The sequence below is a fragment of the Streptopelia decaocto genome (assembly GCF_964273445.1).
Source record: "Streptopelia decaocto genome assembly, chromosome: 3".
NCBI lineage: Eukaryota > Metazoa > Chordata > Aves > Columbiformes > Columbidae > Streptopelia > Streptopelia decaocto.
In genome coordinates this window covers 56,727,620-56,754,749 of record NC_138656.1, presented here as the reverse complement: position 1 = coordinate 56,754,749, position 27,130 = coordinate 56,727,620, and the positions used below count along the sequence as shown (strand labels likewise).

The following is a 27,130-nucleotide window of genomic DNA, read 5'->3' as shown; positions in this document are numbered from 1 at the left end:
ACAGAAACCATGAGTTCGAAATTTTCCTTACAATGAATTTCATCATTAGCTCTTCCGTAGTCAAGGCACATAGAGAGATCAGGGATTATTCATTAGAGGAAGGAATTAGCAGGATTTTAGGCTTCAATGGCCTGTACAGACTATTAGCTTGTATTTGGCTATTAGGCGGGTAAGCAGAGTGGTCTCTAAAGTGTCAGCAACAGATAACAATAAATTCTTAAAATGAGACTTAACACCTGCTTTCCTCATCTGGAAGGGAAGGGGGGAAAAGCCGATTCAGCGGTGGCGCAGCACCCCGTCCAGCCGCACCGGCTCGCGGTGCCAGCTCCCCGCCAGGGAAGCCAGAGGTGCCGTGGTGAGCGGAGAAGCCAAGACCATGGTGCCACACAACGTCCTCCAGAGCTGCGTGACAGCACACAGGCTCAGCCACTGCTCCCCTCGATAGACAAGCTTCTCAAAATGAAACCCAAGGAGGGTACGCAGGGCTGGCTCATTCAAGGGCCATCAGTTGGTCTCCTTCCATCACTTCCAAGAGATGAGAGGAACAGGGGGGTTGCCAATGGAGACACAACCACTGGCATGTCCTGTCCATTTGTTTTATTGTTTTGGTTTTGGTTTTGTTTTGTTTTTTTTAATTCTGAACACCAGCAGCACCTTCTACCTTCTCATAACACAAACCACCATCTAGTAACACCATCCTATGCTTTCCTTTTAACAAATTAATTCCTTGCTTCAAAGCAGATGGGAAAAATGGGAAGATCTCTGGTATTCTTCTTTTGCTAAAGTTAACGCACTCGAAGATGAAGGACAGAAAAATATCTTTACCAAAAATACAGCACAAGACCCTCAGGACCACTTTGGCTACAGCTGATGCATAAATACTAGAAAACCACTGAATTTTGATTTAAACTTTTCTCCCCACTCCTTCACATTTCCAAGGCACACAGAAATAACTGCATTAAATACAGCTACTAAGAACAGAAGTGCTGACAGATAAGCAGCATGAACCCAATCAGCAAAACGTCTGACAGCCTGGTACAACGTTTCATCCTCACCTGGATCAGGAGAGTATTTCAACCAGAATAAAAAGCACTATCAAAAGCGCAACCCTAATTCACCACTACTGCAATTTTGTATCGGCGTAAGTTCAATGATTTCAAAGTAATTACACAGATGTAAAACAAGGATAACTGTGATAAATCAGCCCCAGTGCAAATTCAGAGGAACTCTTCCATGCACACGTACAAATAAAAATATTAAGACAAACCATTACAGAAAGACACACACAATTACATATAATTGTAAATGCACATTCTACTAGATCCCCGCATCCAAAGATGAAATGGAGCTACGCTTTGTTCCTAGATTGTTCAAATACCATTATTATAGTATACACCTCTTTTGGAAAGAAGAAAAATAAAGAGTACAGATTTTTGTACTTTATGGAAGATGAAGACTAAGTAAACAAAATAATACAGTAAATAAAGAAGTTCAACAGATCCAAGCTGTCCACATTAATTTGTTAAAGCAGTAATTTGATTTCCTACCTCACATGAAAGCAGTCAGAGGAAGTGGGAAGAGAAAAGCTTTTCTGGATACTGATCAAACATCTTATGTAATAAAAAAAAAGTAACTGCACACAAAACAAATTGAGACACTTTTCCCAAAGAGAGAAAATTTTGAGGTAAACATGTGAGAACCAGGGCAATGGAAAGAATTCGTAGGTTACTCATCAATTAGTAGGACAGTGAAATGCCTTCTATCCCATCCTCGTCTCTAAAAACAAACTTGAGATTTTTTAATTAGCACTGGTTTTAGACCTATGGTATCACTAATCTCAGAACAACGTTAGTACAAATGAAAATTGAGTTTCTCCTTCTGCTTTCCCGCCTTTTTTACTTCAAAACTGTGAGGAAAGTGACTGTTGGTGAGAATGAGGGGCTTACGGCATGATTTTGAGAGGAGCACAGCTGCACTGCGTACACTTCTCCACTGCCTGTCAGTGCAATTCAACCCATGACCCAAAACTCCTCTGCTAATTTCAATTTTGGACCTTACTTAAGCATTGGATGCTAATTTTCTGACTTCCGCCCTTCCCCTCCCCCCGCCCCCCCCAACTAGGACAAAAGGATTCCAGGAGAGAGCAAGAAGCTCACTTCCACTTGAGCACTGATCAGGCTATTTGAACTCTGTTCTTTAAAAGGTAACATTTTCTCATTATAGAAAAATCTCTGAACATCCCTTTTCAGATCACAACCAAATCATTAGGGCCTGCCACAAAGCCTGTTAAAGTCAATGGAAGTCATTCAGAAGACTTCAAAGGACTTTGGATCCAGACCTTACGTAAAACATCCAGATGTGGCCCAGCGGCATCCCGCACTGAAGGGGAAGGCGGTGCCTGCCCACGTGGTGTTGCAGCTCTGCCACAGAGCCCGGTGCCAAGCGCCCAGCACCCACGCCATACCCCGTCAGAGGCTGTGTCCTTCGGGCCAGCCCAGGAACCAAGTGCCCGCTAGCTCCTGCAGTGCATTAGGCAAGCTCCTGGGGTGCGTTTTTCCATTTCATTTCATCTGAAAGGAATCCAGCTTGCTCCTTGTCTGCTGGGTAATGTGAATCAAAGTATGGTAACGGGGCTCAACTGGGAGAGTTGCTTCAGAAGCCCGGCCGTGACATGGACCAAAATAACATAGTCCCACTCCTGCATCAAACAGCTCGAGCGGCCACTGAAGAAGCAGGGCCAAGTTTCTTTGAAGTAAGATCACAGAACCATAGAATAGTTTGGGTTGGAAAGGACCTTCAAAGGTCATCTAGTGCAACCCCCCTGCAATGAGCAGGGACATCTTCAACCAGATCAGGTTGCTTAGAGCACCGTCCAGCCTGGTCTTGAATGTGTCCAGGGATGGGGCATCTACCACCTCTCTGGGCAACTTGTGCCAGTGTTTCACCACCCTCATTGTAAAAAATTTCTTCTTCATGTCTAGCCTGAATCTCCCCTCTTCTAGTTGAAAGCCGTTACTCCTTGTCCTATCACAAAGATCTTAAGAGGAATCGAGCAGATTTCCAGAAAAAAAAACTATGGACTTCAGGGGCCACAGGACAGCAAGTGCCCTCAGGAGGTTCTCAGCAATTCTTATTTAAATTTGAGGTGTCTTAATCAGAATTTTTTTTTTTTTTTAAAGAAAAAAAAAGGCAAAAAAAAGTTCAGAAAGAAAACAAACAAAATATCCCATTGCTGTGTTTCCCCAAAGTGACTCCAAAACAGTTTTGGTTTTCCAAAAAATTGAAATTTCAAAATTCCAGCTAAGTTCTTTTAAAAGTGTCAACAGGCAAACTTCAAAATCTCACCACAGTATATAAAGACTTTATTTTAGACTGCAAAGAAAATAATCTAAAAAGGTCTTCCTTGCTGTAAGGAATTCTACGTAATCCACCGATCAGCTCTTCCCCAAGCTGAAACCACATCTGGTAAAGTCTACTAAAAGGAAATTTGTGATGAAGTAGATTGTTTACTGATCTTCAGGGCTGGTTTAAGTAACTTAACTCTAAAGTTGCTGTTCATTATTTTCACAAAATACATTACTATGTTTTGTACTCTGAGCAACTGCATCTTAATTTTGGAACATATACCTTTTTCTGAGGTATAAAAGCAAACCTAACATAAGAAAGGACAAACTAGTGTTCTTTTCATTTGATAAGTGAATGAAATTAAAATACAATTTCATTATGGCAGTGCTACAGGAAACAAACACACGAAAACCACCAGAGCAAAACCAAACTACACACTTAACCTAATTCTGAAAGGACACATCCAACCAAAAATGACAGTGTTACATCACGATTATTAGCTTTAGAAACAAAGCTTTTAGGAGCAATTTCAGTTCTTAGTCCGTTACACCCTAAATGATGGCATATGTAAAAAGAGCACATACAGAAATGTAGTTTGGAAAAGATTAAGAGATTATTTTAGAAGCAAATCACTCCATAAATAAAGCGCAAAGGCAACACAGCATCATTCAGGAATGGACATCTGTCACCCAAAGCAGATACCACATCCACACATTTGCAGCTTAATTCTGCAAAGTGGAAAAACAAGACTTAAAACAACACATAGAGCCTTACATGCATTGCCTTCATTTTTAAATTTCTAGTTACCAAAAATATCCAGACACCATCAAGAAGTATAAACATTACACACAGAGGAAATGGTGAGAAATAAAATGAACAAAGAACAGAAGAGAAAGTCACATGGAGTTAGAAAAATCCAGCCCTATCCTGAGTAGTTCCAGTGACACATTTCTTCTAGTGGGGGACGGGAGAGAAGTCACATTCAGTGTCATCTTGACAGCGACCTCTTATTCAAAAACTATTATTTTTCCATCTTGAATAAGAGAGAACCAAGTGCTCTTCATAATCACATAAATGACCTACCACTCTCTAAGTGCTCTCTCTTAGATCAACAAAGAGCTATCGGAAACAGAAAGTATTGCACGCTGCTCCCCTGTCGTCTCAATCTAAGTCATTGGCATAGTTCAACCTTACCGTAAGAGAAACCTTGAAAGGCCAAAAGCTTTAGGAAATACACTTATCAGGCTATCCTTCCTCCTCGCAGCAATCCTTTCACAATTTTGCGGAGTTAAAATGATAAAGACACAGGGACCAAAAACCAACCAGAACCAAAAAAGTTAAAAGGGAGAGAGAGAAAGAAAGAAGCAGCATGACAGATATTATCTTTTATTTTTCTTGGGGAAGGAAATCAATAGCTTGAAACTGGTGTTTAACGAGGGTGGGAGGAAAATCTTCAGTTATCATTAGAATCACACAACGGTTTGGGTTGGAAGGGACCTTAAAGATCACCTAGTTCCAACACCTACTGCCATGGGCAGGGACACTCTCCACTAGACCAGGCTGCTCAAAGCCCCGCCCAGCCTGGCCTTGAACACTGCCAGGGATGGGGCATCCACAGCTTCTCTGGGCAGCCTGTTACTGTGTCTCACCGCCTTCACAGTTAAGAATTTCTTCCTGATACCTAACCTAAATCTAGCCCCTTTCAGTTTAAAGCCATCACCCCTTGTCCTGTCACTACATGCCCTTATAAAAAGTCCCTCTCCATCTTTTTTGTAGGCTCTGTTAGGTACTAAAAGACCACAATAAGGTCTCCCTGGAGACTTCTTCAGGCTAAGCAACTCTCTCGGCCTATCCTGATTGCATAGGTGTTCCAGCCCTCTGATCATTTTTGTGGCCTCCTCTGGCCCCTCTCCAACAGGTCCATGTCTTTCCTGTACTTAAGGCTCCAGAGTTGGATGCGGAACTCCAGCTGAAGTCTCACCAGCGCAGAGTGGCAGAATCACCTCCCTCAACCTGCTCATAGACTGTTCCCCAATGCTGCATTCAGAAGATCTGTGCAATTAACTAAGAGTTCTTATTGCAAGGAACTCCGCAGCAGTACATAAACTGACAAACTTCTCCTCCTCTCTCTCTCCATGGAGATAGCAAGAGCCTGTCCCCATAAAGTCAGTGGCAAGGCTAAGGACATCTATCCCAAAAGAAGAGCTGTTTGAGGGGGTGTATGAGTGGGGTTTTTTTTCTGTTTAAGGGAAGGCTGAAAGGAGAAATCCCATTCATTTAATTGTCTCCACTTCTTTCCATATAATTAAACAGGGAAAGTACCCAAGGAAAAAAATGAAAATTGTACCATGTGAAAGGAAAAGGGGAGGGGGGAGGAACACTTTTGCAGAGTACCGTATTAGCAAACACACAAATATCTCCCAGAAATGCTTTGCTGTTATGTTGAAATCCAACTGCAAATTAAATTAGTTCAATAACAAAGAAGGATCTGGTGCACTGAGTGACTCAGCAAGTCAGACCTCAGGCCAGCTCGCAGGGTGGAAAGTTAAGGGGGCAGTCCACATCCCAGATATCCTGCCCATTTCATGTGCTTGCTTTGTTACTGAAGCAGATCCAAAGTACTCCTCAACCTCCTATTCCACCTGTGAAGAACAACACAAGGATCACACATGGCGGGGCGATGGGGCGGGGGAATCCATTTTTTCCCCTTAGTCCCGCAAAGGCTTAGTCAGCAGTGATGAAAGGCTACCTTTGCCAGTCAGGTCAGCCTGAAATATTGACTGTACAAGAATTTCCATTCATCCATCCAAATCACCCGAAAAGGTGCAAAATAACCTATTTCCAGTAGACGGATTTGCTGGAAATTCAAATCCTCCCAAACGGAATAGTTGAACCACAGCTGAGAAACAGTGTTTGTTGAAATGCTGTGTTCACAAGGCTGCAAGCCACTTCTTGCAGTAACTGAGAGCTGGGGAATACACAAGGACCATGGCAAGCACTGGGATGGCTCAGAACTCCTTCAAAAACTAAATCCATAAATTCCCCTCTACCACTACCATAAAGCAAAGGGATCAAGTGTACATTATCACTAGGAGGAACCAACAGTCCATAATGCTTTCTTCTCTCTCTACCAAGAGTGAGTAAAATACGCCACAAGGGAAAAAGCAAACATGAGAAAACCCTAGGAGAATCCTCGGATCTGACCTTCTCTCCAATTTTTATTTAGTTATTTATTTATTTATTTTTAAGCTTCTATAAAATCTTTGCTGTACTGCTGACTGGAGAACATTTACTGAAGAATGCATAATTACATCTCTTTAACCCCTTGCTGTCACAATGTATACGCTGTGCTCAGACCTGTTTAACTTTCCCCTTCCCCCCCCCCCCAAAAAAAAAACAAGAATGATGAGAATTTGCACAGGCTAGCAAGATCAAAAAATTACAAAAATACCACTAATACACTACTATTGTGAAAGATTCCAACCCATACAAACTAGACTCTCCACATTATTCCACTACTCGCTGCTCTCATTATGCTTTGCTTCACACTGCTCAAGTACACACACAGTGGAGTCAGTAAAATGCAAGAACATCACCAACAAAGGAACATTTCAGGCCCAGCAGCTTCTGTTCACACGCCTTTCCATATGAACCCTGCAGTGTGCAAGTCCAACAAGGCTTTTTTCACTGCCAGCATTTCAATCCCTACTCTGGAAGAGCTTGAGAACCCACTCACAGGTTGGAGCCAACAAGAACTGCCTGTGAATTCCACCCTTCATACAATGCCTAAAGCAAAAAGCAATTCTTCAGATTAATAAGGAATTTTGAATCTTTACTGTATTGTTTTGAAATCTCAGGATACAGTACTTGTGTTTTCCAGAATTCAAAAACTAGCCACTCTGAAGCAATGCTTTTGCATACAAGTAATAAGTATTTTTGTAGACCCTGTCTCCTGCCAATAACAGGACAAGAATATTTTCAAAAATGATAGCTGTAGTGTTTCAACAGACAGGAGACCTGAACTAATAAGCATACATGACCACAGTGGCAGTCAGCTGAAAGAGATATGAAAACACAGATCTTGACCTAAAAGACTGAAAAACCTTTCCTGAGACCATAAGAGACCATAAGCTAATGAGGAGTAGGGGGTTGGATTTTTTTGTTTTGTTTGTTTGTTTTTTGTTTGGTTGTTTTTTGTTTGGTTGTTTTTTGTTTGGGTTGTTTTGTTTTGGTTTTTTTTCTCCATTTTGTCTCTATTTCTAGCTAGGCAGAGGAATAGCTAGAGGCTAAAGGGTCTGAATACATATACTAAAGACATGTAACATTGGTTTCTAAAGGACTTTTTCTTCATTTATGTATGATTTACAAATATATTGTTTCCAGCAAGGTTTCCACTTGTGCTGAAATGCGATTTTGGCTCAGAAGGCTGCAAGCATTACCATGGAGAGTTGTATTTGCTGGTCACTACAGGCACAGCATACACAGCTGTGCACAACAGGTTTACAGACCCTGTCTGAAGAAAAAGGTTCCGTGAAGATGTTAATATGGAGGAACAGGGTGACAACTGGGGAGAATGAACATAAGAATTAATGGGCCCATACCAGAGCTCACTGAAGTCAGTGAAAAAGACTGATTTCAACAAAGTTTGAGCGAGGCCCTCAAAGAATAAGGAAAGGGAGAAAAGCAGACAGAAGTTTATACCCATTTGGGGCTATTGTGCCTGTTGTTCATTTGGAAAAAAACACCTGCAAAGAAGAGATACTACTGGTATTTTAAGTGTGAGTCTGGATTTTGCTTCCATGTGGTATTTCCCTTTTTAGAAGTCTCTCTAGTCTTTTCTTGTCATTCCAAATCAGTGGTGTCTAAGACTGGTATCAGCTACACATAACCAATACGCTGTTTGACCCCCATGGCAAAAACTAATATAATATAAAGACCTTTTTCACCTTATGTCTTCTATATGTTCTTCTGTATCATGCATTATTATAATTCCAGCTGAACTGGTTTTAGTTAAATTGTTTTATGTAAACTGTCATAGTTTTATGAAGTCAGAGATATGACAACTTGGAGCAGTGAAAGGCTTAGTCAAAAGATTTAAAAAAGAACAGAGGAAGTGAAAACACTAGGAATTCTGGAAAAAAGCAGGGGAAGGAATAATTTTAGGTTGTTCTGAACTCTGCAAATGCAGTGCTAACAAGAATATTGAGTACCTAAATAATTAAAGTTTATCCTCTTTATTGAAACAGTCCATGTTTGAGAATTCGTGAGAGTTTCAATGTTTAATTAAGGGATTTAAACATCGTTTTAAGTGAAAACTCTGCAACCTTAACTACGGACCCACTAGGTCACCTCTATAATATATTCATGTTGGGAGATCCAGGACCTGGCTTTTACATAAGTCAGTTACTACAAACACACAGTTCAAATATCAGTCACGAGCACGTGAAAAATCAATTTACAAGGAGATGAAAAAATAAATGTTCTGGGAGATAGGATATGCTAATGAAAATTAGTGTAGTGTGTTTGCTTTTAGTCCATATCCAGGTTTTGGTTTCACATGCAGTGGCTGCTGAGACATGTTTATTTAGTGATTAAAAAAGAAAAAAAGATTAAGCAGTAACTTTAAAAAGCCCTGTGCAGATAAAGATATGCCTGTTTTATAAGCTATCAGTAACTTCTTATTAATGGAATGCAAACCGTTTTGTCTAATTTTCCAAGAATTTGCAGATTTAAGGGGAAAGCAACTCAAAGGATGAAATTTATACACACAGAAACAGGAGAGGAGAGTAAACCTCTAGCCCAGCCCATTTAATATACACAGTTATACAATACTGTATCCACACTTAGAATAGATTTGCCAGTACTGCCTTTATATACATATATATATTTAAACTGAATTTTAAAAAGCAGATACACAACACACAGACTCCAGGCTGGGCTGCAGTACAGCCCGCAGCTGCTGTTGGCCAAGAGCTGAGGCAGGCCCTGTGCTGGTCTCAGGTGGCTGGGGAGTTGGGTTAACTATCCATCTTCCACCCACCCCAGGGCCTCCCTGAGGTAGGAAATGGATTTCACCCGAGTTTTAGAAGCAGTGCTATGTACCGAAGGTTGTCAGTGGGAGTCACAGCTGCACGCAGAACAAACGCTGAGCTTTGAGACAACAAGAGCTGAAGATGGACACATGGTGTGGAGCAGGAGCCCTGCGCACACAACCTCCCTGCTCAGAGACCCTACCGCAGTCTACAGCCCAGCTGCATAGGTGAAATAAAGGTTTCGGACCACTGTCCAGAAGGTAAAAGTCCATCCCACGAAAGATACCATTTACTTCAACATCGGTACACAACATCAATTAAATAAAAAAAAAAAAAAGAAGACGACAAAAATTGAAGAAGATTTGCCTTTTTCCTGAGATGTCTTTGGAAGTGTTCAGAGAGTAGGATCTGTCATAGATACAGACAGATAAAGTGAGGTGCGGGTAAGCACCAAATAACAACAAACTCATTACTAAAAAATCTAAAAGGGGGTTGGAGGGAACTATGAATTCCTGATTTCCCTGTTAGCCTTCAAGTTTTTAAATAGAGAATCCATTTGTGTCGGATGACTGAATCCCTGTATCCACAGCACTTGACTGCGCTTGGATATACGCCTCCTACTAGAGACTAAAATGAAAGTTATATTTTGGAGCACTGGAAACGTGAAACAAAGCCTGCAGCTTGTGTTTATAACAATACTTGTACTTGTCTGGAGGAATTTCACTGGCTCCGTGTTAAAGAGGAAGATGGTGGAGGTAAATACTGTCCCCCCAGGATTGTGTGGGATTTTTTGGTCCTTCAACCATGAGGTGCATCTTTTTTGAAATCTGTCAACAAAATGCTACATGTACAGAGTGAGGTGACAAGGCTATGGGCAGAAGACAAGCTGGCAAAAAATTAAAATGCAAGAGCAAATTACTTCCTTGACTCGAACCGTCCACAAGCCTATCAAAGCTCATGTATGCCGACTTAAGCATCTGCTTCAATTAAATGACAGGAACAGATCGATCCATCTGCATCACCTCGTAGAAAGCTCTAAAAAAGAATTCTTAAAAAAAGGGTAAAAAAAAAAAAACAAACCCTAAACTTCTTTAAAGAAAGCCTTTCTCTGTTTTAAATACATTAAACAGGAGCAGCCAGAACTGCTAGAGGCTTGCCTCCAAGTTTTTAAAGACACGATCAAGTAGTGAAAGAGTTAAGTCCTGAAAAATAAAAGAGCAACAGAGCAAATCTGACTACATGTTTGAAAGAGCCTATAAAGTGTTACAAGCAAAACAGGAAAGCTTGTGTTAATAATGCATAAACCAAAGGAGGGGGGAAAAAAGCTACCCATTTAACGGAATAATGCTTTTATCCTTGCAGTTAAAATGAAATAAACCATGACTATTAAACTGGTAAGGCCACGTAAAAACGCGATTTTAAAACATTTTCTAAGAGGGGACAGTTCAGTAACCGCTCTGGAGAGCGAGGCCTTGTGCGGGGCCGCGCTGGGCGCTAAATACCAGGCTCCGCTCGGCGGAGGCCATTACCGCCCCGTCGCCATGGCGACGCTAACAGTGCGCCCGACTTCAAAGACAAAGATGTAATTTCAGACTTCCAGCAGCCAGAGGGAGCGGTGAGAGCTTTCTGCCCGGGCGGTGGCAGCTGATGATCAATTAGAAAAATGCCCAGGACGGTTCCGAGGCGGCCTTGAACCGCCGCCCGCCCTCCCGGACCCCGGGGAGCCCCCCTCAGCCCCCGCGGGGCAGGACGCTCCTTCCCGGGGCCTCCCTCACCAAAACACCTCGCAGAGCTGCCACTGCTGCCTCTGCCAGGGGAGAGCGGGCCCCTGCGCCCGGCCAGCTGGGAGAACCTGAGCTTGCTAAATCAACACGCTTTTAATTTTATAGAGTCATTCCAACAACAAAAAAAAACCCGGTCGTTTTCAGTTTTTCGTCCTACATGAAAAGCATAGGGATACTTGCAAGATTGGTTCAGTGGAGAAAACCCTCCCAGGGAAGGAGAAAGCTCACTTTCAAGTTTTGCCACTATGTGGATACTGGCAATAAAGAGTAATAGCAGTGCAGAAAAACAGACATTAACTTAGCTTATACACTGCTGTCTCATCAATATGCTCTTATTAGGCATGACAAAAATATCCACTGAGAAATCAATCTACAGACTGGGCCTTTGTAGGCTAGCAATAGTGCCATGTGCTGCTCAGGAAGCCAAGAATTCAAGCTCCGATGTGTTTTGTTTTTTAAATCCACCTCAGTGAGTCTTCAGCAGGTAACACAATTCTTCTTCTAGGTGCCATGTCCCCCACAGCATCACAGCCATATGCCATAAACCAAGAGAAAAGTAATATACTCCCTTTCTGTTTACTAAAGTTGGGTTACCCTGCAAACCCCTTAGAAAGGAGACAGAGGAGCCGCAGAAAGGATAGATCCTCAAACAACCCAACACCTTGAAGTATATTTTTTTATGTTAATGTAAACAGATATATAATGTAAATGTCATTACATCCATAACTTACTGTTACCTAGCCTGATGAAAAACCAAGTCTGTTCTGCAGAAACTGAGACACTTGGCCCTCTATTTGCCAGGTCATGAAACACCATTGAGCTCTAGTATCCCCACCAGAAAGGCCGCTTCTCACCTGACAGAGCCCTGAAGTGTTCAGAGACCAAAACCCCAAATACAGCAGTACAGAACATACATAGCTGGCCAGCAAACACTAACACATCCCCCACACACACACTCCAGCCCCAGATGGAGCAGTGGCACACGCCACCACACCATGTCCCTGCACCATGTTCTCCTGGTCCCAGCCGCAACACGGGCCAGCACTTGCTGGTAGATTTTGTCACTCACCCTGATAAGAATGGGAGGTACACAGCGATCCTGTGAGTGACCCTGAACCAAAAGCCCCAGGCTGAACCTGGAGGAGCATTAGCTGCCTGATCTGCGCTTGTTTAATCATGAACGTTTGAGTTCTGTGGGCTACAACATTTGGCTTTCGACAAAACAGAGTCCACGTGATCTAAACTCAGCACACAGGAATCAGAAGTCTGTGGGAAATTCAGATATACACAGAAGGATATACAGAATGTCTTAGACTGCTAGAAAAGAAATTTTTAAAGTTAGAGAAGGTTGGGGTTTTTTTGTTGTTTGGTTTTTCCTTTAAATAAGCATTAAAAAAAAAAAAAAACAACCAACCTTTGTATAGCTGATCACATTTTGTTTCCAAGTTACATTTTTTGTGGATGTGGGTGGTGGGGGAAAAAAAACATGTCAATCTATAGGTCCTTTAATTACTCTTCAAATCTGTAGTTTCACTGCACACTGTAAGTGACAAAAGACAGTTCTCAGCCTGTGTGGCTAGCTCACTATGGCCCTCTGATCACATCTCCATGGAAATGGAGGTCAAGTGATCAAAATTATTATACAGGAGGGGAAAGTTTGTTTTTCTGGCAGAAGTAAGGTAAAGGATTTACAGGACTGACTTCAATCTGACCTGTACTGCTGTGAATATGGGCATTAAAAAGAAAGCACTAGAAAGCACTGGTTTCTAACCAGCAAAAGTTAAAGAGCTAAAATGTTTCTAAGTGTATGTGACCATGTGCATGGGTGCATTTCTCAGCATTTCATAGGATCTGATATCCGAGCTTTGTTTCTTTGCAGAGAAGACAGACAACTCTGTAGAAAGACCAAATGGCCCCTCTCACACCAAGCTGCCATCCAAGCACTGGAATGACCCTCTGGCCAGAAGCAGCCAAAGACTTACAGAGCGAAAATATATTCCTGTACTTCATCGTACCTCAGAATAGGAACAAAAAGGCTGTTACTGTGATTTCCAGTGGGGCAAAGTGTCTAACAAGCCATGCAGGAAGTACTAGCAGTCATTTAAAAACACCAGTGGTGTGTATATATAGTCTTCCTAAGTCTTCTTTAATGGCACAATCAAAACAAAGGAAAGGAATGAAGATGGAAAGAAAACAGACTATGAGAGAATCCAAGTGAAGCCACAACTCTGAGATGTTACTTATTAAAAACAAACAAACAAACAGAAACCAAGCACAGACTCTAAAATTTTACAGCCTTGTTTCAATAAATCCTAGAGCTGTGCTGAAAATTCCACTAAACAACTTTACTTTTTTCCTACTTTCATGTAGGCACCTAATGATACAATAAAGAGGCTTGAAAAAAAAACAGATTTTTATGAAGCTTTCATGAAGCCCTATTATTAAAATCTTGACAGTCTGTAAATTGTAAAGAGATAATCTAGATCTTTTCTTCCATATCAACCACAGTATCATACAAAAAACTGCTAAGGCTTTCAGTTTACTATAAATGTCTAAAATCAAAAGATCACAGTTTGCATTAAGTTTTATCCTGTGCCATAATGATTTAGTTCACTAGGGCCAATGTCTGTAGTCAATCCATACACCATTTTATCTACCTATATATAATCTTGCGAGTTATTTTGGTTTTAGTAAGTGAGTCTAAAAGTCTCAGATCACTTCTAGTGCCTTTCTTTCCACACTCTTCAAAAACAAGCACTGGCCATTGTACAGTTTGCAGTTTAAAAAATAAAAATGTTTTAGATCTCTTTCATTACCTTTTTCTGCAAAATGCATTGGCAAAATTCATCATCTTTGATACTATAAATGTGAGTGCACACCTTATCCTATGGCATGAAACAAGCTTTGTTCTTTTAACTACATCCACTGCTGCACATTCAGCAAACCTTACTGATCCATAGTGTATTACTACATGCAAACATATTAACTCTCATGTATGCTTATCTTTATATTACTTCCCAAAATTATTACTTCAATACCATGGTGGAAGATAAACTATTAAGGGAATTTCCATCTTGAAGGGGAAAAAAAAAAACCCAACACCACACATTCAGTTACACATTCATACCACTTAACTATGATGTGAAATAAATGATCCAGAATGGCATATTTCCCTATACTAATGCAATTATTCAAATGTGCCTCAAAACTCAGGTCCTAATTCTAATTTAACACAATAAGTCTCATTTCACAGGTTGAGCTGATTAAAAGGGTCACCTGCAATTGCTTGCATGGAAGGAAAGAGATCAAAAGCCTAAACTACTGGGAACTTAGAGTAGCCTTTTCCTGATGTTAACAGCTTTTCTACCTTGATTTCAACACACTATGATGCTTCACCCCCCGAAATTACACTACTGATTCAAACAGGACCCTCTTTATAAAGCCCTGTGGGAGGAGAATTGTGTGTGGTATTGTGTGAGAAATGGCACAGAATAATCTGCATGACGTTAAGGAAAACTGATGCGATCAGTTAAAGTGTTAGTGCTTTCCAAAGACAAATGCAGAGACCACCCCCATTTAGTGTGTGCATGTTTGTGTGTGCATATATATACATACACACTTTTTTTAAAGGTAAATTTATAATGGATGCCTATTTACATGTAACACCCTTCAGAAGCACGATATAGCACAGATTCAAAAAAGCCACAATGAATCGCTGTCTTCAAGGGAAGACTTCCTAGTGAATCTAAGATGTATGGCTCCAGCAAAGGAAGTAATGTTTCAGAGGTTTTAGCATTACAAGACATTAGGTTTCCAGAAAGCACATTTGAGATAAATTCAAAAAACTGTTTCAAACCTCAAGAAAATAAACCAAAACGTGTATAGTCACACACACGACAGGACTGACTTTATTGCGATTCAAACCTAGTACTACAAAACAAATAATACATTACAAACACTTCCCATTTGCACTGTGATGATACCCCCAAATCCCCAGCAATTATGGATACACCATAAACAATCAGACAAAGCACTGTGAAACCTGGCCTAATCTTAACACTATTGACCGTGACTGCACAAACATCTGCTTACACAGAGACAGCAAGCTGAGCAGGACCCCTCGGAAATGAGCTTCACATCAAAGAATGGTCACTTTTTTTTTTTTCTTTTTTTCTTTACACGAAAGCTGCAACAATAGCACCAGAAACCAACACATTCCCAGCAAACAGCGATGGATGGTAGAAGAAAAAGAAAAGGCACATCTACTGCTAAGGCTTCGGATGTTGCTGGTCAGAATGAGTGTTTAGTCAAGGTTAGGAAGCTGAGGTCACACTTCACAATGGTTGGTGAGCGCAAGCAAAGGAGTCATTCTGGAAAAAAAATTCCTATCGTACAGGAATACTTGTGGTAAAAATAAAGAAAAAACATTTAAAGTGTCTCAGGTACTTCCTGAAATGGTATTCAAGTGAGTAACACTCTTTTGTCTTACTTTCTGCATCGTAATCCCAGTGTTCACACAGGCATGAACAAAGACATGCACCAGTGAATATGTTAAGCTTTGGAATTTACAGTATGCTATCAACTCAAAATTCACAAATAACCAAGTAGACAAGGCATACATGCTTTTATACACACATTGTGTAAAATGTTTTTTAAAAAAATCTCAAAAAAAAATAAACAAACCAGCAAATCTTACAATTTTAGAGTTAGATTCCGACACGCAGAACCTAAAGGCACTGACTTGGAAAATTTAGGCAGATTAAGAGGACAGCTAGTGCAGATACCTGAAATCCCCAGCAATTACAGATACACTGCAAACAATCAGATAAGATGCCACCCTTGCAGCAGGTATATCTGTGCCACACTTGCAGAGCCATCCACGCTACTACGGTTTCTGGCCTTGCACACTGAAGTAGTAACTATTGGGGCCTTCAATTTGCCTCTCATCTCAAGCTGGAGGCTTTGGTGGTTCGGGGGCTACCACAAGCACAGTTCAGTCACCCTGGCTATGGGGGCAGCAGCTTCTAGAGAGGGAACTAGAGGTGGGGGGAAAGCTTCAAGCACCCAAATTAAATCTAATTTCCTGAATTCTTTAATCAACATCAATACTGTCCTGCTATATGGAGGTATAAATTATGTTGGCACAGTTCCTCATGGCTTAAAAAAACATTGCCAGATAAAAGCTACTAATTCTTTAATATTCCACTTAGGACAACATTGGCCTATTTAAATACAAGGTTTTGCAACTTTAACCACTACTGGGATCTATAATCCCTTAGCAGGTTTCCTATGTAAGCTTCATGTAGAGGTCAGACTAAATATTTCTTTTTGCATTTCCAATTTTTCTTAGATCCTAAATTAGTAATTTTGTTATTACAGGAATATTGTGAACCTTGTAAAGGTATTTTGAAAATGGAAAAGGTGATGGAATAGCCAAATGTCTTTTTTACAGTACTTAGTTAAATTAATTTTTATACTACAATAATAATCTAAAACTGCTTTTTAAATAAATATGATCAATCTGCCAAGCAAAACCAAGTAAACCTGTAAAGCACAAAATGCAAATGAGTAACAACAGGACCTTCTTATTACAAATTCTGATTTTAACAGCAAGAATCAACAGTTTTAGTTTCAATGTTTCAGTTTAACCCTGCATGGAAAACATATGCACAGGGCTGCTCTGCACTACTTTCATTGTACTTTTCCCCCCCAAATGGGACTTAACCTGAATGTACAAGTTGATTCTCGGACAATTAATCTGTTTGATCAGCTACATGAAATCCTGGTTCCACTGAAGTCAAATGTAAACTGTGCAAAACACCGAGTGGGCCATGATTTTCAGTGACACACACAAAGCATAAGGCACATAACGTCACCTATTCCAGCAGCGCTGCTGGGGCTCACACTGGATTTGACCCACTGTTCTGACCGACACCAGGACACAAACAGGAGGCCACGTACAGAACCTTTGTGCACACCAGCACCAACAACACAACATATTTTGCACCTCAGAAACACACTGAAATACATACACTTGACATCTCCACACATATGTATCGTATGACACTTGTTCTAGCTACAGGTTTGTTACATGGAAAGCTAAGTTAAAAAAAACCACACATACTACTTGTTCTAGAATTAAGATGTCTTGGAAAAAATAGCACGTTTTTCCAACTCTGTGCATAATGGCTAAGAAAAGCCTTTGAGAAAGCTTAGTCACTTCTTTGCAACTTGAAGCTTTTTTCCTTTTATTCCAGGCTTAAACAAAGTTCAGTGGGGCATCAAACTGCCTCAGTTTTAAATTACAGTCTGTACTTTAAAATAGAATGCATGCACCACATGCTCCTGAAGCTAGAGGGTGGGAGTGTTATTCACTGAAAATTGAAGGCTTGTTGAGTCAATAATCTTCTTTCACAGAGTAACAATTTTCAGCTAAAATTTCTTGACCCAAACAAAGGAAAACAAGATCATTCAGTTATTTTACAACAGAGCAGAAAAAACGAACGTGGCGAAGAGGCACACCAGTCTTATCCTACTTGATGTAAAAACAATGGAAAATTTAATTCACAAGTATTACGTACTCACATTTCCTTCTTGTTCACGGTTTAACATACTCCCAAACAGTTATTTTCAGATGGAGGCAAGAATAGAAGTGAATAACGACAGGACAGAATTGCTATCATGTACTACACATGCATCTATCAACTGGCAACTGCATTTGCCTCCCGAGAATTACCAAGAATCTATGTACAGATTTTATTTTTCCTCCTTTTTCCTCAAATCAGAAGCAATCTTCTGGATTTTTAAAATATTACTTAAATTTAGAAGAAGTTTTCTAATTTGCTTACTTGCAAAGAATCCAACAAAGTTTCCCAAAAAAAAGAGGATTGCTGCACTACCTCTGCTTTAGTACTGATTTGTCCTTACCAGAGCGGTAATACATATTTACATTATGGTAGTGCCCAAAACCCTCATCATGATTAAGGCTTACTGGACTAAGCTCTGGATAAATGTCACCAGAGTCCCTTGTCCCAGGAGTTTAACCTCTGAGAAAAGAAAAGGTATCTCCTGCTAACTCTCAACCACAGTTTCTCAAATAACGCTGGAAACTGTTTTCCTGATCTATTAAGACTTCAGCCATTAAAGGCATTCATTCAGGGAATGCTGTTTCTCGAGATGACAGAAGTGAGACAGGGAATGTGGATTCCCAGACCATCCCATGTATTTTCCTCACAGTCTGCACCTGAAAGAATCTGCATCTGAAATGATGTTGTTCCATGAGCCAGGTATATCTAGTCTTGCATTTTGTTCCCTACTTGTTCTCAAAACAGGTCCTCTGAAATCTGAGTACCCCTCCTTCTACAATGAAAAAAGTGTGTCAGCCAGAGGAATGACAGTCCAGCACTTGAGACATACTTTAGAGGCTCATTAAAATGAGGTAAAACAGAACTGTGAAGCAGTTAATAATATCAGGACGGGATTGCTGATGTACTGTTTTCCATAGTACCAAGAATAATGAAACAAGGCAACCATCATCTTATAAAGTTTATCTGTCCAAGGAACAATATGTGTTATTTGAGACCAACTTGGCCCTGAAGCTCATACAACTATGGACATTGTAGAAACACAATCAAATTTCTCAGGTCATGGCATTGCACAAGACACAAGCAGCCGCCTACCTCCATTGCTGGCTACTATTTTGTTCTGCAGAGAAATTGCTCGGCCTCCATGAAAAGACCCAGTGAATAAGTGATGTAATAGAATTAATCCATGAACTCAAGAATTCTAGGTGACCTCATTAAGCACCAATTCCCTCAACTCCAGATACAACCTTCCCCCTTCAACACTGCATGCCCTCCAGCAAACAAACACAAGATGACTCTGAGCTAAGTGACAAGACTAAGACCATGATGTCCCTACAGCTGACACCGATGTGGCCGAGGGCTGCCACAAGCCCCCTTGCCCGTGGCCTCCAGTCACACAGGCTCACACTGCTGGGCCTGCACTCACCGACGGTGTTAAACAGCTCAGGGATGTCAACTGGCAGAAAACTTACCTTCCAAAAAGAGGTGAACTGTCTTCTGTCTGTTTGGGGCTCTGCGACTGCCAAAGGCCGGACTGGGAACACTGAGATCTGCTGTGCCCCGATGTCTCAGCAGACACCTTAAGCCCTTACAGCAAGGCCATACAGGCTTCTAGGATGTGGCTACAATCAAAGCTGCTGCTGTCCCCACTGTCCCCTTACCCATCACAGCTTCTGATTCCTGTCTCCTCTTCTGAGGTACCACTGATGCCTACGCAATTACACCGTGATTCATCAAAAACTAACCCAGAAATAAAAAGTGTGATTATTATTTCCCAGCTGGTTCAGTTCCCCAGCACTGTAGGACCACAACAGCCCTGGCTTACAAGAGCTCAAGAAGCTGCAGAACTTCACCTGTAGGTTGCGACAGAAGAAAATTAGCAGAACCCATGTTTCAAAAGCATGGCAACCCTGAGTAGGCCATTTGACCTCACACCTCAAACAAACACACCTGACAGTAGACAAAAAAGGACCTTATTAAAACAAAACAAAGTAACAGCAAAAGCACCAATGCCTATGTGAAATTGCTTCCATACTTACTCCAATTAAAAAAAAGTTTTCTGCTCTTCATTCTATCAATACAATCCAACATGAACATTTACAAAATTACTCATTAAAGACAAAATAGAGGCTTAGTCTTCCTAGACACACATAGCCTGCTGCTGACACAAGCTCTTTTTACTGCAACAACAAACCTGCAGATGTATCATTTCAAATCTTTTTCCTGTAGGTCTGCTCTAGCTTTCTCACAATAGAAGTGTGTATTTTGCTTTTATCCCTTAAGTCTCAATAAATGCATTCCGTAGTAACTGTTGTGCAGATAATTTCATTCAGGCCTCTCCCCCTTTATTCAGCCACTCTAATAGGGACCAGTTTCTGTTTATGACTTCCTTTCCTTCACAGAGCACCGAACTCCCACGTTTTCTCAAAAGCTCGGGATTTCCTTCTAATTGTGACCCCAACAAAAGTGCTCGGAGCACTGTTCTGTGCAACTTTTCATCTGGGCTCTCAGTGACTCCACATGGTCAGAGACCCACAGGTCAAACCCTCCAGATCTAGGAGCAGTTAGGAGAAGGAAAGCAAGCATTGTCTAGAATCTGACAGGCCATTAGAAGTAGCTAATAAAGCCATATTTTGTTTGTAGCCGTTTGTTACCAACCCGCATTACAAATTTGTCTGCTTTGAACTTTATGGGAACATTCATGCCAGGACTTTTATATACAATGTGTGAAGGAAACGGAACAACTATTGAGCTGTTTAGCTGCGCTTACTGTGACACAAACCTGCTGAAAAAACTCCCCCAAAGGATGACACAAGCCAGCATTCAGTGCTGCAGAAAGTGGCCAGCTCCTCTTCAAATCCATCAAAGGGAAACTCTCTTTTTTCAAAGCCACATCAGAGAACACCATTCACCATTTAGTATTACATCTCTTTTGTTGTTTTTAGACACTTGTATAAACTTGCTATGTAGCAGCCGTGATTTTACACAATGCCCTTAAGAAATAAAAAGATAAAGGGCAAATTGTGTAAATACCAGAATGCCATGGAAAAAAAATAGCCAAATTTTATTAAAAGCGTAACACCACTGCTATCATTTCAAGCTTCATTATACAAAGACGACTTACTGACTACGCTCAAGAACAGCATTATCTTGAAAACAAGCTAAAGGAGCCACATTTAGCACCCCAAAATGACACTGTAACTAGGAATACTAAACAAGGGATAGTGATCACAGGTTTTCATAAGCAGTCCAAAACTGAACACAGAACGCTTGCTCCAGGGGAAAAAAAACAAAAACAAACTAAACATGTTTATATGGTCAAGCCATCCATACCCCAAATAGAGTTATATTAAAGCATTTACCATGCTCACCGTACTTTGAATGTATGGATTGTTCCTAACTTTGAAAACATTTTCCTTGAAAGTGAGATGATGGGGAGTTTGCTTACACTTGCAAAATAAGCATCGTCACCACATACACAGGGTTGCAGTTGTTTTTAAATTGGAAAAACAAAACAAATAACCTAACCAAAACCCCAAACCAAAACAAAATAGAAAAACGTAATAGCTCCATTCCCCTCCATATCTAACAGCAGGGTTTTTGAGTATATTAAGTGCTCTCTGGTTATGTATCAAAGCTTTTCAGTAATGAAGTGTTTCAATATCACCATTTAATCTATGTGGCCAAAATGGTTAACATTCACTGTTAATACTACCAGCTTACTCATACCTAGAATAATAATGAGCTACTAAATATACCAAACACTCAGGGACACAGATAATATCCGATACCCTGCTTAGATATCATGATGATGTAGGTAGCACAGAGCATTGATTAAAAGTGGGACAAGTATTTGAGAATAAACACAGGCAAATTAGTAGAACATTAGTTGATAAATAACTTCACTTCTCTCTGCCCTAACACTGTTCACTAAAAACTGGGACGGTAAAAAGTCCCTTTTAATATCACTGCTTTTTAAAGTAGGTAGTTGTTGCCAAAACAGTTCCATGTCCACAGTAGATACTATTTTTAAACTAATTGCCAGCATTCATTTTTGAGACCTGTTCAGAGAAACTAGTCCTTTTAAAAACCGTTTCCTGAAAAAATATCAAATTAATACTAGTTCAAAGCAAATGGGTATCTCTTCTCACACCAGTTTCCATAGATTCTCCTGAGACGTGCACATCTCAAATGTCATGTAAAGAATTGGTGGCACATATACTCTAGGTGACAAAGATATAACTTTAAAATACTATGAAGATGTTTACTGCTGTGTTTATAGGGGCTGACAATAGTGCTGTGTATCTTGGTATGGTAAACTCTGTTCAGAGAGATCCGCTGCGAACTGGAAATGAATACATACCCAGTAAAATGCAGAAAATACCCTATATATTTGTGATACATTATTCCAAGCCAGAGGTCACATAGTTTATAAACAGTTTTCATCAGTTAAGCTGACTATATTTTAGTTGGTTTATATTCATGCTGTTTTACTACTAACAGGAAAATCCCCAAACCATAAGGGGCAACTCAGAGACCAGGCCAAGGAGTACTTTGTCCATTATGAAGAAGTAAGACCTTCAAAAATACCAGTAGCTGCAAATGTCTTTGTGAAGTATATTTGTGCTGTTTCTCCCACAGCAGAATGCACAGAGTTCAGAAAAAACTAAAAAACGTTAGTCCAAAATAATCTCCTAGCAAAACATCAGCCTAGCCCATGCATCACTATCATTCCCACTTCTACATCTCTGTAGCAACAGGCAGTAGCAGAATTAACATGTCAAACTCATTACTGACGCTCTGTGTTTGGAGCAAATAACTCCTGGTTGTAGTATTCTAAACCAGAATCTACTGAAATCCTTCAAAAAGGGCACAGAAGAAAAAGCCTCTTCTTCACCAGATGGTTTTGTGCGAGTATGGAATTCCTAAAGCTAAAAAAATCAATCCATTTCCTCTATGCAAATACACATGTGCACAAACACAAAACATGCATGTGCATAAATAGTGCTATTTTGAACCAGAACCAAGCCTAAGCTAAGTCCACTCATACACAAGCTGTTTCTTCTCAACACATTTTTAAAGACAGTTTGTGATCGACCTCATTTTAATATTTCTTTCAATATTTCTCATCTGCTCATCCTAGATGCAGTGAAATCCTATGTAAAGTGCTTTCATTTTAAAATACTGAAACAAACATGAGTTTCTTACTGGTAAGCTCGATGGTCTTTCTTGCTGGATTAGGTTCAAGTCTTCATGGTTAGGCTTTCCTGGGGCCATAGGGGCTTGAGATCTGGTTCCATAGCCTTCCTGAGACATGTCCTGCAACAACAGTTTTAACAGAATTATTAACCTCAGTAATTACAATTAAGTCTGCATCACAGAAAGTTGGAAATCCAACAGCTGACTGCTGATGTTGTTTTGATCAGAAATTTCTACTAGTTAAACCTTCTTAATGGAAGTATCAAGCCCACAGAGGTACCACTATGACGTGTGCTGTTCATAAAGAAATTCAAGGACCAGACTGACACGTTGACAAGCAGCAGGGAATACCGCTGGAACACAGCAAAACACAGAAAGACAAACCTGCTAAATGAACAACCCCCTTTCACTGTAAAAGAGTAGCAAGCACAAAGTGGTCAAAACATGCACCTAGTCCGAGATGTATTCTCAAGCCTTTTGATGAAGTACTGAGCCAGGTGGAAGGCTGACTTAAAAGCAAGATTGTAATCACACTGTGTAACCAGACTCCCGTAACAACCCTGGATTTACCATCACTACTACTGGCACAACTTTCAAACACCGGCTATCGGGTCATAGCACACAACACATTCACTGCATCTGCTGGAGGCACGTTATGTCTGATGGATTGGAAGGAAAGTGGATTTCATCAAAAGCAGCTCCAAAGCTCATACCAGCAACCTGGGGATGTTCCTCCCTATGCAAGCCCAAGCAATCTTAGGTAATGGCCTAACACCACACCCACCACTCAGGGGCAGGGGGAGACACGAAACAACCTCCTCCATGCAACCCCCATCCCACAGCACAGGCTTACTTCACACATATATAGATACTTGCCCACTGCAGAGCCTTACATTCAGGCTTAATTATAGCTGCTGTAGCAGCTTCTACACTGACTTCTCCAAGGAAAACAACAGAAAGTGCAACAGTGACTGCAGCATGTGTAACTGGCAGGGAAAGTTGGAGAACCAGTTCCTGCCTGCTAGAAAAAGGTATCACACCTTAAAGGTCTTTCTCTGTTGTTTCTAAACGGTCTAATTCTCCTCTTTCCCCTTCTGAGTCTCCTACCAGTTCAATTTGCTTCGGCCACCTCACAGCTTCAGTTTGGACGCGTACCTGCGAGCAGGCAGGTGCTCCGGGCACGAAGGGGCAGCTGTCTCCTGCTCCACCCCACCGCAGCCCGACCATCACCTGGCTGCTGCTCCCGCGGCCCCGCCGGCAGAGCTGCTGCTCACGCACAGGCTCCGGCAGGCAGCTGGCAGGGTGGGAAAGCTGCTTCTGGCTTTAGCCCTGCTCCTGACAGAGGGAAATTTGTTAACAACCGGACTGTTTTCCATTCGGCCCCTTCCATCACTTCTGACTCTCCCAAATTATTTTAAGGGATGCAGAAAACTCAATGGGGCTAATAAAACAAACCCCAGCAAACCTGATACGATGCTAACCCGGCAATAAACGATCCTATCCGTAAGCCTGTGCCAAGTTAAAAAAAAAAAATAAAAAAAAAAAAAAAAATCAAGAAACACTTAAAAGGCCAGCACTTCAATGTGGTTGCCAGCAGAGGGTAACAATTAGGCTTAAGGGTGACAAAGGCTGATGGTTGAATGATTATTATCCCCTGTGACCCCCCGCGCTCCCCCCCGCCCAGATTTCCACTTGTCACACAGCTCTCCTGCTGCGCACACCAGCAGGTTCCTGTGGATTAACAGGGAGGTTTAAAATCAACAAATGGCACAAGGCCTCCATTCAGCAGCCTTCACCCCAGCACAAAGGAGTAGAAAGGTGCAGGACAGCTTCACAATAGGCAAACAAATGAGCAAACCTCTGCTTTCCTTTTTATTTAAAAACACACACGCATACGCACATGCACGCTAGGGGCTGTCAGTGCGTAGGCTTCTGTAATAAACCCAGCAACCCTGGATTTCAACTTCCAGTTCAGTGTTCGACTCTCTTCTTAATTCTTAAAAAAATACACCAAATAAGAACCACTTGTTAAAACAGCAACAACAAAGAAACACCCAGAAATACCAAGAGTGGTGAAAAAGGGTAAATGGAATACTCAATTTAGGAGACGTCACTTTAGAAGCACAATTGTTCCTTTTTCCAGACCCTACAGGATTTTGATGGGGAGCAAAAGATGGTTTATATTTTGAAAAATCAAGAGCCACTAATTCCTTACAAAGTACCAAGCATGTTTTTTCCCACATGCTTGCAAGATTTTAACCTCGCTTCCTACTGAAATTTCCAGGGGGACCAGAGTGGCACAAGGAAGCAACAGCACTACTTCCCGTGAGAAATACCGCATGTTGAATGGAATTTACTTTTACCTGGGTATTTGAGACAATCTATGAAATGTCTTTCCACACAGTGAAGAGCACATTAAAAACCCAAGACGTGACACCCTTTGTCTTTTTAAATGCGCCATTTTCATAATGCTTTCCTTTCTGACTGTGGAAAAATCAAATCTTTCTGCTCAATTCTAGATTAGCTTTGGAAACAAATACTGTAGACACCCACGTTTGTTAAAATGCAGATACCTCTGCACTCCAAATGGGACTGAGATCACATGCTCTTTTTTATATTCTCTGTAAAGCTGTTTAGATACTTGGATCACTCTAACCTTGGAAAGGGGCTCTTGAGAAGTGCAGAATCAGTTCACTCTCAGTAAGTTACAGGCATGGGAATCTCCCAGATGAAATATGCATGGGGCTGTGTGTATAATTTTATGGGTTTATACATATGCATTGTCCAATAAAAACAGTTCATTTATATACTAAACATAATGATGATTAAATAATAGCACATTTCACTAAGAGGTTGGCTTCATAACCCAAATAGTGCTTAGTATCATTTTCACTGAAAAAATGAGGAGAGAAAATCCCTACTGCCTTTCCTCAGTTCTGCATTAGGAAATTTTGTTACCATACAATATATTACAGAATAGATCCAACAGATTTTGAGAGATAAATAAGAAATAAGGACTGAAGTATCAGGGTAAATGGTCTGTCGCTGAAGAAATGCATGGAACTGGCAATTCTCACTTTCAGTTTTGAAAGGTCATTTTTCTTTCCAGCATCTAGGAAGGGATTTATTTGGGACTGAACAGAGGGAACATAAGGGGAACATGTTACCATGTGTTGTGTTATAGTCATGCCTGAGGAGTCCCCCATTGACATTAGGGCTCAATCTTCCCTTGGGATCCCTGATTTTTTCTTTTGACTCCCAATATTTCATCCATCAATGACACTGGCTTTCAAAGCAAAGCTTATCATTTTTTATGAATCACAGAAAATCCTTGCTCCCATGGAAAAGGAGCACGTGTGTAAGAGAGAAATCCAGGCTTTTATAAACAGAAGGCTACAAGTTTCCACTCAGAACTCCCAGCTTGGCACAAACCCAATCATATCATAGCTGTTATAGCACAAACTGTCAACAAAGTTGTAAAATAACTAAAAGCAGGGTTTCCCCCATCAGGTTTTCAAAAAGGCACAGGGACAAATAATCAGCAAGTCACCAACACCTACTCAAAATAGCTGAAGTTTAGACTTTTCAAAAAACATATATACTGTGAAACAGGTGGAGGGGAAAAAAAAAGGGACTATGCCTGTGTATACACACCCTAAAACCTCTGTATTGAGTAAGTTGTTCAGATGTCAATCCATCTACAGTTAATAGATTTGGTTAATAATAATAGCAACCAAATGCTTATTGTGTACAGAGCCAGGACTAGTTATTCACCTCCTGTTCACGTACACTTCTAGCTTGCTCTATGAATTGTGGTATATGAAGCTCAAGATTTGTTTAGTCTGAGAAGTAAAGAAGAAAACAGGATATTTTCTTCCCTCTTATTCTCTGTTACTGTATTCATCTTACAAACTTCTAAAGTCTATAATTCTGGTGTGGGATTTCACTAACACAGAGGTTTAGAGCAACCCAATAAGCCAAGGTACCAGTCTGCAAGAAAGTCAAAGGCCCCTTGTTCCTGCCTCCTCAATTCCTGCAGTTGGACACACACCCCACCCCTTAGTCTGTGTTAGTTTTGTCTTTACTGGACCACCTTGTGAAACAGTGCAACTTAGAACTCGCCAGAAAAGTAACCCCTTGCCCCCCAGCCTCATCATGGGTTGCTGAGCAGAGCTGCCCTCGGGAA

At 40.8% G+C, this 27,130-nt stretch overlaps 1 protein-coding gene across 7 annotated transcripts in view; it reads right to left on the bottom strand.

Moving 5' to 3' along the window:
* The window catches only part of ARID1B (AT-rich interaction domain 1B), a 330,843-nt gene that overhangs the window by 203,510 nt on the left and 100,203 nt on the right, over window positions 1-27,130 (bottom strand). For all 7 annotated transcript variants that reach the window (XM_082048491.1, XM_082048493.1, XM_082048495.1 and 4 more), the window contains exon 4: window positions 22,954-23,064. In XM_082048491.1, coding sequence (XP_081904617.1) covers window positions 22,954-23,064 — 111 coding nt within the window. The remainder of the gene's footprint in view (window positions 1-22,953; window positions 23,065-27,130) is intronic.